This window comes from Anomaloglossus baeobatrachus, chromosome 4, assembly GCF_048569485.1.
Source record: "Anomaloglossus baeobatrachus isolate aAnoBae1 chromosome 4, aAnoBae1.hap1, whole genome shotgun sequence".
In the NCBI taxonomy this organism is placed as follows: Eukaryota; Metazoa; Chordata; class Amphibia; order Anura; family Aromobatidae; genus Anomaloglossus; species Anomaloglossus baeobatrachus.
The window spans coordinates 309200233-309215138 of NC_134356.1; the positions used below are offsets into that span (position 1 = coordinate 309200233).

Sequence of the window (14906 nt, forward strand, 5' to 3'; positions counted from 1 at the left end):
AGTTACGCTGCGTTCTGCGTCCCCTGCACAGTCTATGGAGATTGTGCAGGAGCCGTGCGCACGTGGCGTATTAGAACGCAGCGATTCGGCTGCTGCCCGAATCGCTGCGTTGTAAGAAGTGACATGTCCCTTCTTCCGTGTGGTTTGCATGCTGTCTATAGGGAGAGGCAGCATGCGCTTCAGAACGGAGCTTTTCAGCTGCGCTCTGAAGCGCACCTTTTAGGTGCCGTGCAGAGCGCACACGTGCGCACATAGCCTTAGGCACAAGCACTTTTTTCTGGTAGGGACATTTAGGAAAATTCAGGGATAGTTGACGGTGAGTGAGGGCGCCATATCATGACCTAGGGTGCCGACCTCCACTGCCAGGTAATGCACAGGAGGGAGATTAATGTACGGGGTGCAGTAAATGTCCCTTTTACTGTGCACTTAGCAGATTTTTAGAACACAATTATCTTTGTGGTTTTATTTTAATACATCTATTAATAAAATATTGCTTTTTAAAGGTTTTTTTTTCACATGTTTTTAAACACGAGGGTGGCATTATGTTGTGGGGTTGTTTTGCTACAGGAGGGACTGGTGCACTTCTCAAAATAGATGGCATCATAAGGAAAGACGATTATGTGGCAATAATGAAGCAACATTTCAAGACATCAGCCAGGAACTTAAAGCTTCTGTGGAAATGGATCATCCAAAAGACAATGACCCGAAGCTGCCTAACTGGTTACAAAGTGGCTTAAGGATAACAAAGTCAATGTTTTGGAGTGGCCATCACAAAACCCTGAACTCAATCCTATTGCAAAATGGGCAAAGATCAAAAGGCAGGTGTGAGCAAGGCGACCTACCTAGCATGGGTCAGGTACAAAAGTTCTGTCAGGAGGAATGGGCCCAAAGTCCTACCAACTATTGTGAGAAGCTTGTGGAAGGATATCCAAAACATTTGACCCAAGTTATACAGTTTAAGGGCAATGGTACCAAATACTAATTAAATGTATGTAAACGTTTAACGTTGCAAATAGTAATAATAGTGCCTTAAAACATTCTCTCATTATTCTGGCAATTGCAAATATAAATAATATTGGTTGCTAATTGACCTAAAATGGGAAAGGTTTATTCTGATTTCATGTCAGTTAGTGAGAAAAACATGCAGATGTGTCTTTTTAGATAGGGTATGTAAACTTCTGGTTTCAACTGTATACAGTGCCTTGCAAAAGTATTCGGCCCCCTTGATTTTTTTCAACCTTTTCCCACATTTCAGGCTTCAAACATAAAGATAAAAATGTTAATGTTATGGTGAAGAATCAACAAGTGGGACACAATTGTGAAGTTGAACGAAATGTATTTCTTATTTTAAAAAATAACTAAAAACTGGGGCGTGCAATATTATTCGTCCTTTTTACTTTCAGTGCAGCAAATTCACTCCAGAAGTTCATTGAGGATCTCTGAATGATCCAATGTTGTCCTAAATGAATGATGAGGATAAATATAAGCCACCTGTGGATAATGAAGTCTTCGTATAAATGCACCTGCTCTGTGATAGTCTCAGTGTTCTGTTTAAAGCACAGAGAGCATCATGAAGACCAAGGAACACAACAGGCAGGTCCGTGATACTGTTGTGGAGAAATTTAAAGTCGGATTTGGTTACAAAAAGATTTCCAAAACTTTAAACATCCTGAGGAGCACTGTGCAAGCGATCATATTGAAATGGAAGGAGTATCATACCACTGCAAATCTACCAAGATCCGGCCGTCCATCCAAACTTTCATGTCAAACAAGGAGAAGACTGATTAGAGATGCAGCCAAGAGGCCCATGATCACTCTGTATGTACTGCAGAGATCTACAGCTGAGGTGGGACAGTGTCCATAGGACAACAATCAGTCGTACACTGCACAAATCTGGCCTTTATGGAAGAGTGGCAAGAAGAAAGCCATTTCTCAAAGATATCCATAAAAAGTGTTGTTTAAAGTTTGCCACAAGTCACAAGCACGATGGGGGGTGCGCAGCATGGGGGATGGAGCACGATGGGGGGTGCGCAGCATGGGGGATGGAGCACGATGGGGGGTGCGCAGCATGGGGGATGGAGCACGATGGGGAGTGCGCAGCATGGGGGATGGAGCACGATGGGGAGTGCGCAGCATGGGGGATGGAGCACGATGGGGAATGCGCAGCATGGGGGATGGAGCACGATGGGGAGTGCGCAGCATGGGGGATGGAGCACGTTTGGGATTGCGCAGCATGGGGGATGGAGCACGATGGGGAATGCGCAGCATGGGGGATGGAGCACGATGGGGAGTATGCAGCATGGGGGATGGAGCACAATGGGGAGTGGGGATGGAGCACAATGGGGGGTGCGCAGCATGGGGGATGGAGCACGATGGGGGGTGCACACCTCCCCCCAAAACACACACACACACACACACACTGCACAACACACACTGCACAACACACACTGCACAACACACCACACACACTGGGAACCACAAACACTGCCCTACACAGACACCCACACACACAACGCCGCACACATACAACACCCAACACACAAACACCGCGGCACACACAAATATACACACACACCGCACAACACACACATTGCACAAAACATATCTCCCCCCAAAACACACACACACACACCCCACACCCACACAAACCGCGCAACACACACACAACGATACAGACACACAGCGCTCCACAAATAACGACACACAACGCAACACACAAACAACACCGCTTTCACCCCCCGCCACACCCAGAACATGTACAGCCCCTACACAAACACTTGGTAACTACAGACAACAACATCTATATATATAACAAAAATCATACATTAACTACACAATACGTAAATTCTAGAATACCCGATGCGTAGAATCGGGCCACCTTCTAGTATAAGATAAGAGTAAAACTTGTTTCCATGTAAGCCGATTTTGCCACCCGGACCATTCTCACATCAGGAGACCTGTAGGTGGCACGGTCTGCCCACCTGAGCTAACTGCTTCATACATGTCTGTGTGACAATGGTCCATGTTTCACAGATGTGTGAAACCGGCCCAGTACAGAGGAAAATCATCTAATTTGTTAATCGCATGTATTGGACTCTAACAATTCCATCTTCTGTCACTTTGTGTTTTTTCTTGATCAGTCTGGGGCTTCTTTTTAGATGTAAGAAAAAGTCTCAGACTGGTGAATTTTCTAAATAGCACATTAACAAAAGAGGTCCAAGTTTTCCGAACTTTTCCCCTAAAGGACCCAACTTTTTAGCACATCCAGGTCCCATCTTTTGGGTTGTAGGATCCCACAAACCTCAGTGACCCCATTCAGTGTAAAAGAGCAAGATCGCACTCTTTGTAATATCCCAGCGCTGATGCACTTTACCAAACTATTAACAAATGGTCACTGCTGTTACCATTCAGTAACCCTCGGTAAAGTACACGGCAGTGCTGGGTTACTGCAAAGAGCGAGATATCTTAACCTCTTCACGACCGGCCGATTTTGCGCTGGGTTTTTTTTTCGCAATTCTTCGTAACGTAACTTTTTTTATTTTTCAGTCAATATGGTCATGTGAGGGCTCGTTTTTTGCGGAACGAACTGTATTTTTAAATGCAATCATGAGTTTTACCATATAGTGTACTGGAAAACAGCAAAAAAATTGCAAAAAAAGTGTGATCGCACAATAGTTTTTGGGATGTTTTATTCACCATGTTCACTATATGGTAAAACTGATGTGTGGGTGTGATGCCTGAGGTCGGTGCGAGTTTGTAGACACCAAACATGTATAGGTTTACTAGTATTTAAGGTGTTAAAAAAAATTCACAAGCTTGTCCAAAAAAGTGGCGCAAGTTTTGCGCCATTTTTCGAAACCCGTAGCATTCTCATTTTTCTGGATTTATGGCTCAGTGACGGCTTTTTTTTGCGTCTCGAGCTGACGTTTCTAATGGTACCATTTTTGTGCAGATGCTACATTTTGATCGCCTGTTATTGCATTTTGCGGCGACCAAAAACCGTAATTTTGGCGTTTGGAATTTCTTTGCCGCTACGCCGTTTACTGATCAGATTAATTGATTTTATATTTTGATAGATCGGGCATTTCTGAACGCGGCGATACTAAATATGTGTATTTTTTTTTTTTTTTAACCCTTTAATTTTCAATGGTGGTGAACTTGTAGGTTTTTTATTTTTTTTTAATTTCTTAAAACTTTTTTTTTTTATTTTACTAGTCCCCCTAGGGGGCTATAGCGATCAGCAATCAGATCGCTCTGCCATATCTCCAGATCACAGCTACAGAGCTGAGAACTGCAAATATGGTGCTTTACTTTCAATGCCGGCTGTATTCCGGCATTGAGAGGAAGTGACTCATGTTAGCTACAGGTGTCATCACATGACCCTGTGCTACCATGGCAACCACTGAAAGTCACGTGATCATGTCACGTGACTTCCGATAGGGGCGGGGTAAGTCACTGTAATGGCGACGCGCATATACATCTCGCCAGATTTTGGCAGTGAGATGTAAAGGGTTAATAATCGCAGGCACACGTCAGCTGTGATTAGCAGGCACACGTCAGCTGTTGAAAACAGCTGATATGTGCGCGGATCGCCACGACCTGCCCACAGCAGGGGGCGGGGATTAACCACATACGATCCATGCCTTAAGGCCCCGTCACACTAAGCAACATCGCTAGCAACATCGCTGCTAACGAACAACTTTTGTGACGTTGCTAGCGATGTTGCTGTGTGTGACATCCAGCAACAACCCGGCCCCTGCTGTGAGGTCGTTGGTTGTTGCTGAATGTCCTGGGCCATTTTTTAGTTGTTGCTGTCCCGCTGTGAAGCACAGATCGCTGTGTGTGACAGCGAGACAGCAACAACTAAATGTGCAGGCAGCAGGGAGCCGGCTTCTGTGGAGGCTGGTAACCACAGTAAACATCGGGTAACCAAGAAGCCCTGTCCTTGGTTACCCGATATTTACCTTCGTTACCAGCGTCCGCCGCTCTTAGCTGTCAGTCCCGGCTCCTGCTCTGTGCACATGTAGCTGCAGGACACTTCGGGTTAATTAACCCGATGTGTGCTGTAGCTAGGAGAGCAAGGAGCCAGCGCTAAGCATTGTGCGCTGCTCCCTGCTCTGTGCACATATAGCTGCAGGACACATCGGGTTAATTAACCCGATGTGTGCTGTAGCTAGGAGAGCAAGGAGCCAGCGCTAAGCGGTGTGCGCGGCTCCTGCTCTGTGCACATTTAGCTGCAGCACACATCGGGTAATTAACCCGATGTGTGCTGTAACTAGGAGAGCAGGGATCCAGCGCTCAGTGTGCGCTGCTCCCTGCTCTCTGCACGTGTAGCTGCGTGCGCTGGTAACCAAGGTAAATATCGGGTTGGTTACCCGATATTTACCTTAGTTACCAAGCGCAGCATCTTCCACGCGGCGCTGGGGGCTGGTCACTGGTTGCTGGTGAGCTCACCAGCAACTTGTGTAGCGACGCTCCAGCGATCCCTGCCAGGTCAGGTTGCTGGTGGGATCGCTGGAGCGTCGCAGTGTGACATCTCACCAGCAACCTCCTAGCAACTTACCAGCGATCCCTATCGTTGTTGGGATCGCTGGTAAGTTGCTTAGTGTGACTGGACCTTTACCCAATGCCTCCAATTAGAAATGTAGTATAGTTATCCTGATATAGCCATGTCTCCAACCTCATGTGCAGGACATTGCAGCTTAGATATCCATGGTTATGTCCTCTCATATAGTGATGATTAAAGTGCTTGAAAAAATCCTTCAAATCCAAAAACCGTGGCGCTGATCTCCAAGTATATTATAACAGAAGAAATTTTATTTGGCTACTATAAAATATTACATAAAATATTACAACGTGTTTTGGCTAAAAAAATCTTAAAAAAAAGATAGCCTTCTTCAGGTAAAATAACGTCATGTTTATGTAATATTTTATAGTAGCTGAATAAAATTTCTTCTGTTATAATATATTTGGGGATCAGCGCCACGCTTTTTGGATTTGAAGAATTTTTCAAGCACTTCAATTTACCGGTTTCCTGTGGAGGTGACTCACAGTGTATCAAATCCTAGTGAGCAGCAGATCAGCACAGAGATTGTGGGGATTGATCCTAAAGGGATCTATGGGTTTGACCTAACTTGAAATAAGGTGAGTGCAATTTATGCACATTTCTTAAGCAATATTTATGCATTTGAACTACTACATTTAGAGTGGCGCCGCGTGTGTCGCTTTTTATTTTAAACCCCTCAAGGTTTACCCTCGTATAGTGATAATTAGTTAGTTGCTTGTGGATGTAACCATGGATATCAAAGTTACAATACCCTGCACATGAGGTAATAGACATGGCTATATCAGGAGAACTCTACTACAATTGGAGGTATTTGATAATATTCTTATTATTTCACCTACTACGTTTTGGGATAGGATCATGGACATGGCAATACCCCTTTAATGACAACATGCTAATAACTAACAGTGTTTCTGCTCTTCCTATGAATCTTCCTATCATTGTCATGTTTTTTTCTACATTGGAATATACTGTACATTAATTGGTAGATGGCAGTCAGATATGGAAAAGGAAATTATTGGGCTTAGGGTACTTTTTCAACTTTTTTATTAAATGTAGAAAAATTGGAGGACATACATATAGCAAACCACCACACTGTACTTTTCCCAACTAACTAGTTTTCGTACAAGGGCAAAAATGTTCACCTTCATTTCCTCTCAAGGCCTCTTCATCAATTTTGTCTCCCAGAGTCTTTAAAAAGAAAATTGTTATAGTCCATGGAACAAAATGTAATAAATATTTGGGCAGAAAACTTGGCATAAATCAGAACCCAGATCGGATGCTGGTGACATTTTCCAACTCGTGGAGCACCTGTAAAATGAAATATGATATTAGGGGTTAGGCCTGCAAACTGCTGGGAACACACAGTCTATTGTGTACAACAAGTTGTATATATACCGTGCTAATGTTTGGTCTCTTATTCTTCAGTTGGTTCAGGCACTGGCTAGAAATGCTGTACACTTTTTCTATTAAGTGGAGATCTCCATCGTTCATCCTTTTATCCACGTACTCCTCAAGTGTTTTTTCTTCCTCTTCAATTTCTTCTTTCATATCAAGCTAAGAAGGAAAAAAAAGCATTTTATTTTTTTCTGCATGTAAACAAACTAAAAACAAAACACTGATTCAACCCGTTAAGGACACCGGAAAACAAAACTATGCAAATTAAAAAAAAACGTTACCAGTAATGCTGGATTCCGATCCTCATCAAATGGTGCAAGGCCAGAAATGATTTCCAACAATACCTAATAATACAGTGTTACATGAAATGAGATTTACAAACATTTTATGGCATTAGATTTCAGTAATACATATGAATATACAATGTGCATTGTTACTATCAAAGTTAGTCACCCCCATTGGCAATTTGTTTTTGCTAAAAAAAAACCCACACCTTCTGCTGTTTGCGATAAGCCACTTAAGCAAGAACAATTTAATTAGTGTAAAACAACATATATAATAAGTGGTTTCTCCAAATTTAACACAAAATGATACTTCTCATGGAATACTACAGGCTCTGCCTCATGACAAGCATCTTTGGCTATGAAACACATTTACAGCAGGTGATAACAGCCAAACATCAGCTTCTGGCAGCGTTTGAGGAACCTTAGCCCATTTCTCATGGACAATGCCCTCCAGTTCACTAATATTTGTGAATTTGTATGGTACAATCACTTTCTTCAAAGCGCAACAAAGATTTTCTAGGGGTTCAAGTTCAGCAACTATCAGCCAATCCAGAATATTTCAGGACGCCTTTTGAAACCAAGCCTGGGTAGACTTTCAGGAATGTTTGAAATTATTGTCCAGATGAGAATCTTAAGCTTCCTCACAGAAGGCATGAAATTTTCTCCTAGAATTTGCTGATATTTGATTAAATCCATCTTGCCCTTCATATGCTGAAGTGGCAGAGGGAGAAAAGTAGAACCAGTGCATCACTGAGCCACCACCATGCTAGTCTGTAGGCAAAGTGTTCATTTCAGTGTATGCTTCCTTCTCTAGTCAAATTTCTGATCCATAGGCCCGAAAAAAGTTCCAGTTTTGTTTCATTGCTCCACTGAATAGAATCCCCAAACCTCTGACTTATTAATATACTTTTGCGCATACCGTGGCCATTTTGTTTGTGCTTTTTGATCAGTAGTAATAGTACACTTAGGAGGTCAGGCATGGAGACCTTCAAATGGAGATCTTTTGCAGTTACTCAAGGGATTTTGTTTTGACTACCTGTCTTCTCTGAAATCTGGTGGCAAACAGTGATAGCTTTTTTTTAATGGTACACCCAGGTAGTGTAGCCAGTGGTCCTTTAACATTGAACTTGCAAACTAAGCTTTTAACTGTATTTCTAAAAACACTCAGACAGAAGAAGTCCTTGAAGATTCTGCATTGGCTATGCACTAGTAGTGTTACTTAAGCCACGTAGAAAATCTATGGTGGGATTTGAAGAAGGTGGTTGCAGCATGCCACAATAAAAATTATTAATGAACTGGAGCCCATTGCCCATGAGAAAAAAGATAATATTCTTCAGGAACCGAAGCCAGAAATTGGTATCTGGCTGTGTATCACCCTTACAGCGGGTCATAACAGCCTAAGGGGCTCTACTAAGTACTAAAGATCCTTGTCATGAATAGGTTAAGTTCTGAGACTGCAGAAGTTAGTAAAAGTGATATTTTAGGTTGAATTTTGAGAAATCACTTGTCACTTTAGTTGTGTTGAGCCTTTTTACATTGTTTTTACATTGTTCTTGAAAGATTAAGCGGTTGTCCACTACTAGAACAACCCCTTCTGATTTCACCCAGTTAAAATAAAAGACTCTGTACTCACCTCCCAGTCTAGTTCTGTTGGTAACTGGGGCTCACAAGGCATTGTGACATCATGTGAGCCCCACATCCAATCACCGCCGACTTCTCCTGCCACGCCTTCGGACCAAATATGTAATCAACAGGAAGTGAGTGGCAGCGTTACTTCCTGTTGATTAACTCATTTAGTCCAAAGGCGTGGCGGGAGAAGATGGCAGTGATAGGACGCGAGGCTCGCGTGACGTCACGTGAGACCTGACCCATGATTACAGACAGCGCTGGATCGGCGCCAGAATGGAAGGTGAGTACAGGGTCTTTTATTTTAACTGGGGTAAACAAGTGAAATCAGAAGGGGTTGTCCCTGTAGTGAACAACCCCTTTAACTTTTGCTATACCAGATTACGATGGAGGTTTATCAATCACACATACAGACACATATACACCCTATCGTTTTGTATACACTTCTTATCCAATTATGTGCAATAGGTACTGCCAAACAACCAGTATTGTTACATACTTTTAGAAAAATCTGAGGCTGCTAGCACAAAACCATTAAAATTGAAGTACGCAACTGATACTTACCACCCCAAAGCTGAATATATCCGATTTTATAGTGACCTCTCCCCGTAGGGCCTCTGGAGCCATGTACGCTGTGGTGCCTACAATTCTTTCCGTCATCATGGTTCTTGCCAGATGTCCAGTAGCTCTCGCAAGGCCAAAGTCAGAGATTTTGGGGATAAAATTATCATCCAGAAGAATATTTGCACTTAAAGAAAAAATAAATAAAAACACTGCACTCTAATGAAATATAATTTAACACAAAAAATGTCTTTGGGATCATCCCCAACCTCTTAATGTCTCTGTGCACATGATTACTTTCATGTAAATATTTGATTCCAAGAGATGTTCCCAATACAATGTTACATCGTCTACTCCATGATAATGGAGCTGTGCCATTCTGAAAGAAAAATAAACGGAGTTTCATACATGTCAGACACTCACAAACCGTGTTATCATCGCCTTCTTCTAACGAACAAAAACATAAAAGCCACTCACCAGACAAGCCAATCGGTCCAGGAGAGAACCATTCATCATGTATTTGTAAACCAAGCAATAATTGTCACCGTCACTGGAGAAGCCGAGTAACTTCACAATGTTCTCATGATGACAGCTAGAGAGACGTTAAATTAAAGGTAAGTATTAATGTTTAAAATACCCTGTGGGTGAATAGAACATTGAAAAATAGGAACACTGTAATATACAGTAGTGTGCAACAGTTTTAGAAAGTCTGGTTAAAAGTGGTCTTCAAGCAAGAATTTCTGCCAAAAATTCCTATCTTCAACATGGAAACATGGTCAAGCCACTTCTCCATGCACGAAAACATAAGAATTGGGGTATAGCAATATGGCATTTGTTGTTCTCAACTGCTAAGTGAAAATGTGAAAACTTGGCTGTAACAAGTCAGTTATTTTGTCAAAGAAAAGCGGTACAATAAAGTGTATGTAATGCAACAGTGGCACATGGTGGACATTTTCGTGCAAGCCTGAGATGCCTTTTACCAAATTTAGTTAGGGATTTGTTCAAGATTAATGATGTCCTCAATGCTGAGAAATACAGGCAGATATTTTTCCATCATGCAATACCATCAGGGAGTTGCCTACAAATGTATTCTGCAGCAGTACAATGACCCCAAGTCACGCCGGGGAGCCAAGGACCCCCAGCGAGCGACACAACACAAAAGGGTACACCAGGGAAACATTACAACAGATGGCCCTGGCGCTAGATAGAGTAGAACGGGGTCACCTCCTAATACCTGAGGCTGATCCTAGCACTCCCCAACATCCCTAAATGGGTCCTTTACCCATGTGCTGTTACGTGCCTAGACCCTTGCTGGCCCTGAACTCACCCTGATTAGTGCGAAGGCCAGCGAGCTGCTAGTCTTGCCACTACAATTAAACAAGACTAGGAAGGTAAGACAAACTGGGGAAAGACACAACCAGTAGTTCTCCACAGGTACTCAAACAGGAAGCTTTTCAGCTGCAACAGAAACACCTCAGCTTCTCCAGAGCTACTCTCCTTCAAAGAGGTCAGTTATAGAATGAGCTATAGCCAGCATAGGAGAGAGTGAGGAGTGAGTTTATGTAGCAAAAGGGCATGGCTGCAGCTGAGATTTAACAGCTAGAAGTCAATCTCAGCAGGATAGAAAAGACCTCAACGCCTTCAGCACTGAATGGAATTAAATACTCCTACTACTCCTACTAAGGATAAGCAATGAGAAGATTCTAAAACAAATCTGCGATCAACCAAATGCTCAGACCATCTGATTCTACCGAGGTCCCAGCAGGGTGTGACAAACTTGTGACACTACGAACATACATCTAATGTCATTAAGAACTATCTGCACAATAAAGAAGAACGAGGAGACCTGGAAATAAGAATATCGCCATCACTTAGCCCTGATCTCAACATCGCCTGTCTGGGATTAGATGAAGAGGCAAAACAATTGGAAGAACCCTACATCCAGAAAAGATCTGCGGTTAGTTCTCCAAGCTTATTGGAAAAACCTCCATCCAGAGTTCCTTCAAAACAAGTGAACCTAGAAGAATGGATGCTCTATTCAGGGTAAAAAGTGGTCACGCTGAATATTGACTTGATTTAGATTTCTCTTTTTTTTCATTTGCTTTGTATTTTAATTTATAAAAATAAACTATTAACACTTCTATTGAAAAAGTATTCTTTGCTGTGCTTTTCCACAGCTGCCTAAAACTTTTGCACAGTACGGTATCTTTATAACGCATGTTTTGTTTTGTGCATTTGCAGCATAGTAGATTGTAAAATCCAAACAGTGCATTGCTGTGGCTAATCAATTATATATACTAGCCAGGGCAAAAAATATTCTATTTAAATGGGTATATTACTCAAATTATTGAAGGAATTAATAAGGCAAACTAGCGATAATTAGGAAAAAAGTAAACCATGGTATGAGCCATCAAGAGCAGCAACCAAAGTTTTCAAAACAACACAAAATAAAGCTAAATTAAAGTGAAAATCCAGCCTAAAATACACAATAACCTCTTACCTACCTATTTCTTTAAACACACTTCAAAGTAACTATCCCAAGGAAGCAAAATAAAAAAAAAAATACATAGGTATAATAACAATAAAAAGTGTCTTGCGTGAAAATTATTATGTCCATTCAATTAAATATAAATCAAATAAATACATACTTTGTATAGTTGCCATTGAAGACACTTATGAAGAGTATTTGTTTGAGCAATACTTTCTCATCTGATATATCTAGTACACTATATAAAGCGCACAATGCAATCACTTTTTGGGTTTCTTACAAATACATGATGTTATGCTATGAAAAAACCTCAATGCCGGCCAGTGTGAATGACATAGGATGCGTCATGCACACGGGACTCAGAAGGGGGACAAAGATGGCCGAAAGAGGAGGCACCGGACCGGAGAGCAGTGACACCCATCAAACTGGACCGTCCCTTAGGTGAGTATTATAAAAGTGTTTTTTTATGTTCTACACAGCGGACTGGGCTCTTATATACAGTATTCTGGAATGCTGTATATAAAAAAGAGAATTTTGTTACTTACCGTAAATTCTTTTTCTTATAGTTCCGACATGGGAGACCCAGACCATGGGTGTATAACTTCTGCCTCCGGAGGACACACAAAGTACTACACTCAAACGTGTAGCTCCTCCCTCCTAGCATATACACCCCCTGGTAGCCAGTCCTAGCCAGTTTAGTGCAAAAGCTGAAGGAGGACATCCACCCACAAGTAGAGACAGAGCAAAACCCGGAACAACCGGAACCTCTGTCTACAACAACAGCCGGTGATAACACACGGAACAAGAAACCTGCCAACAGGCAACAGGGAGGGTGCTGGGTCTCCCATGTCGGAACTATAAGAAAAAGAATTTACGGTAAGTAACAAAATTCTCTTTTTCTTCATCGTTCCTTATGGGAGACCCAGACCATGGGACGTTCTAAAGCAGTCCATGGGTGGGAATAAACAGAAAAACTGAGAAGTAGGCGAAACCTAACTTCACAAATGGGTGACAGCCGCCTGAAGGATGCGTCTGCCCAAGCTCGCATCTGCCGAAGCAAGAGCATGCACTTGGTAGTGCTTCGAAAAGGTATGCAGACTAGTCCAAGTGGCAGTCTGACAGACCTGCTGAGCCGTAGCCTGGGCCTGAAAGCCTAAGAGGCACCGACAGCTCTGGTCAAGTGTGCCTTGATCCCCGGCGGGAGAGGCACTTCAGTACACTGGTAGGTATCGGAAATGGCCGACCTAAACCAACGAGCCAGGGTCGGCTTAAATGCCGAAAGGCCCTTACGCTGACCAGCGGTCAGCACAAAAGAGAGGTGCACCGCCTAAGAACAGCGGTGCGAGACACATAGATCCGGAGCGCCCGCACCAGATCCAGAGTATGCAACGCCCTTTCAAAGCGATGAACAGGAGCCGGACAAAAGGAAGGCAGGGAAATTGCCCCGGTTAAGGTGGAAACAGCAACCACCTTAGGGAGAAAGTCCGGAGTCGGACGGAGAACCACCTTGTCTTGATGAAGGGAGAACTCCGAAGAGAGTGCAGCCAAAACAGAGACTCTCTTGAGGGAAGTTATGGCCACTAGAAAGACCACTTTCTGTGAAAGACTAAACAAAGAAACCTCCCTAAGAGGCTCAAAGGGGGGTTTCCGGAAGCCGTGAGGACCGAATTAAGGTCCCAGGGCTCCAAGGGCCGCTGGTAAGGCGGAATGATGTGAGATGCGCCCTGCATGAAGGAGCGCACCTGGGCCAGCCGGGCGATACGCCGCTGGCACAACACTGACAGAGCCGAGACCTGTCCCTTAAGGGAATTGAGGGATAGTCCTAGCTGCAGACCGGACTGTAGAAGGGACAGGAGGGTCGGCAAGGCCAAAAGGCCAAGGATACTTCCGAGCTCGAGTCATAGTGGAGATGACTTCAGGAGGGATACCAGAAGTCGTCAAGATCCATGACTCAAAACGCCACGCCGTCAATCTGAGAGCCGCAGGTTCTGGCGGAAGGACGGACCTCGTGAGAGAAGGTCTGGACAGTCCGGGAGATGCTATGGCACCTCTACGGACAGACGGAGCAGGTCAGGGTACCAAGCTTGCCTGGGTCAGTCTGGAGTAATGAGAATGACCCGACGGCCCTCCTTTCTGATCTTGCGCAGGACTCTGGGCAAGAACTAGAGGGTGAAACACGTAAGACAGACGAAGCTGGGACCAAACTTGAACCAGTGCGTCTGCCGCAAAAACCTGAGGATCGTGGAGCCACGGTTTGACGGCTGAGACAATCTGCCTCCCAGTTTTCCACGTCTGGGATGTGGGCTGCGGATATGGTGGACTAGGAGTCCTCCATCCACTGAAGAATGCGATGAACCTCCAACATTGCCAGGCGGCTGAGTGTCCCGCCCTGGAGGTTGATGTAGGCAAACGCTGTAGCGTTGTCTGACTGGACTCGAATGTGCCTGGCCGCCAACAGATGGTGAAAGGCTTAGAGAGCTAGAAACACAGCTCTGATTTCCAGCACATTGATCCAGAGGGCTGATTCGGACAGAGTCCAAGTGCCCTGCGCTCCATGGTGGAGATATACTGCTCCCCAGCCGGAGAGACTAGCATCTTGGTGAGGATCACCCGGGACGGAGCCAGGAAGGAGCGTCCCTGAGACAGAGGGGACGAAGCCACCACTGAAACGAGCCCCTGGTCTGTGGCGAAGCCACCGCCCCGTGGAAGGAGGAAGTCCGCTTGTTCCAACAGCGGAAAATATCCAGCCGCAGAGGACGCAGATGGAACTGGGCAAGGGAATCGCTTCCATTGACACCACCATCTGATCCAGCACCTGTATTAGGTGCCTGATGGAACGACGTCGACCGCCATCGGAGGGACTGCTGTTTGACTAAGGGCAGCGTCACAAGTGCCGACAGAGTCTCGAATTGCGTCCCTGGGTATGTGAACTTCTGGGTCGAAGTCAGAGTGGACTTGGACAGAATGACAAACCACCCGAATTGGT

The 14906-nt window shown here is 44.0% G+C and overlaps 1 protein-coding gene across 6 annotated transcripts in view; it reads right to left on the bottom strand.

The window, feature by feature from the left end:
• Window positions 1–6593: 6593 nt before the first annotated feature.
• The window catches only part of IRAK4 (interleukin 1 receptor associated kinase 4), a 61683-nt gene continuing 53370 nt past the window's right edge, over window positions 6594–14906 (bottom strand). For all 6 annotated transcript variants that reach the window (XM_075344973.1, XM_075344974.1, XM_075344975.1 and 3 more), the window contains exons 7-12: window positions 9910–10024; window positions 9702–9811; window positions 9436–9619; window positions 7243–7305; window positions 6962–7120; window positions 6594–6874 (exon numbers count right to left, since the gene is read on the bottom strand). In XM_075344973.1, the coding sequence (XP_075201088.1) occupies window positions 6827–6874; window positions 6962–7120; window positions 7243–7305; window positions 9436–9619; window positions 9702–9811; window positions 9910–10024 (679 nt within the window). In that variant the 3' untranslated portion in view covers window positions 6594–6826. The remainder of the gene's footprint in view (window positions 6875–6961; window positions 7121–7242; window positions 7306–9435; window positions 9620–9701; window positions 9812–9909; window positions 10025–14906) is intronic.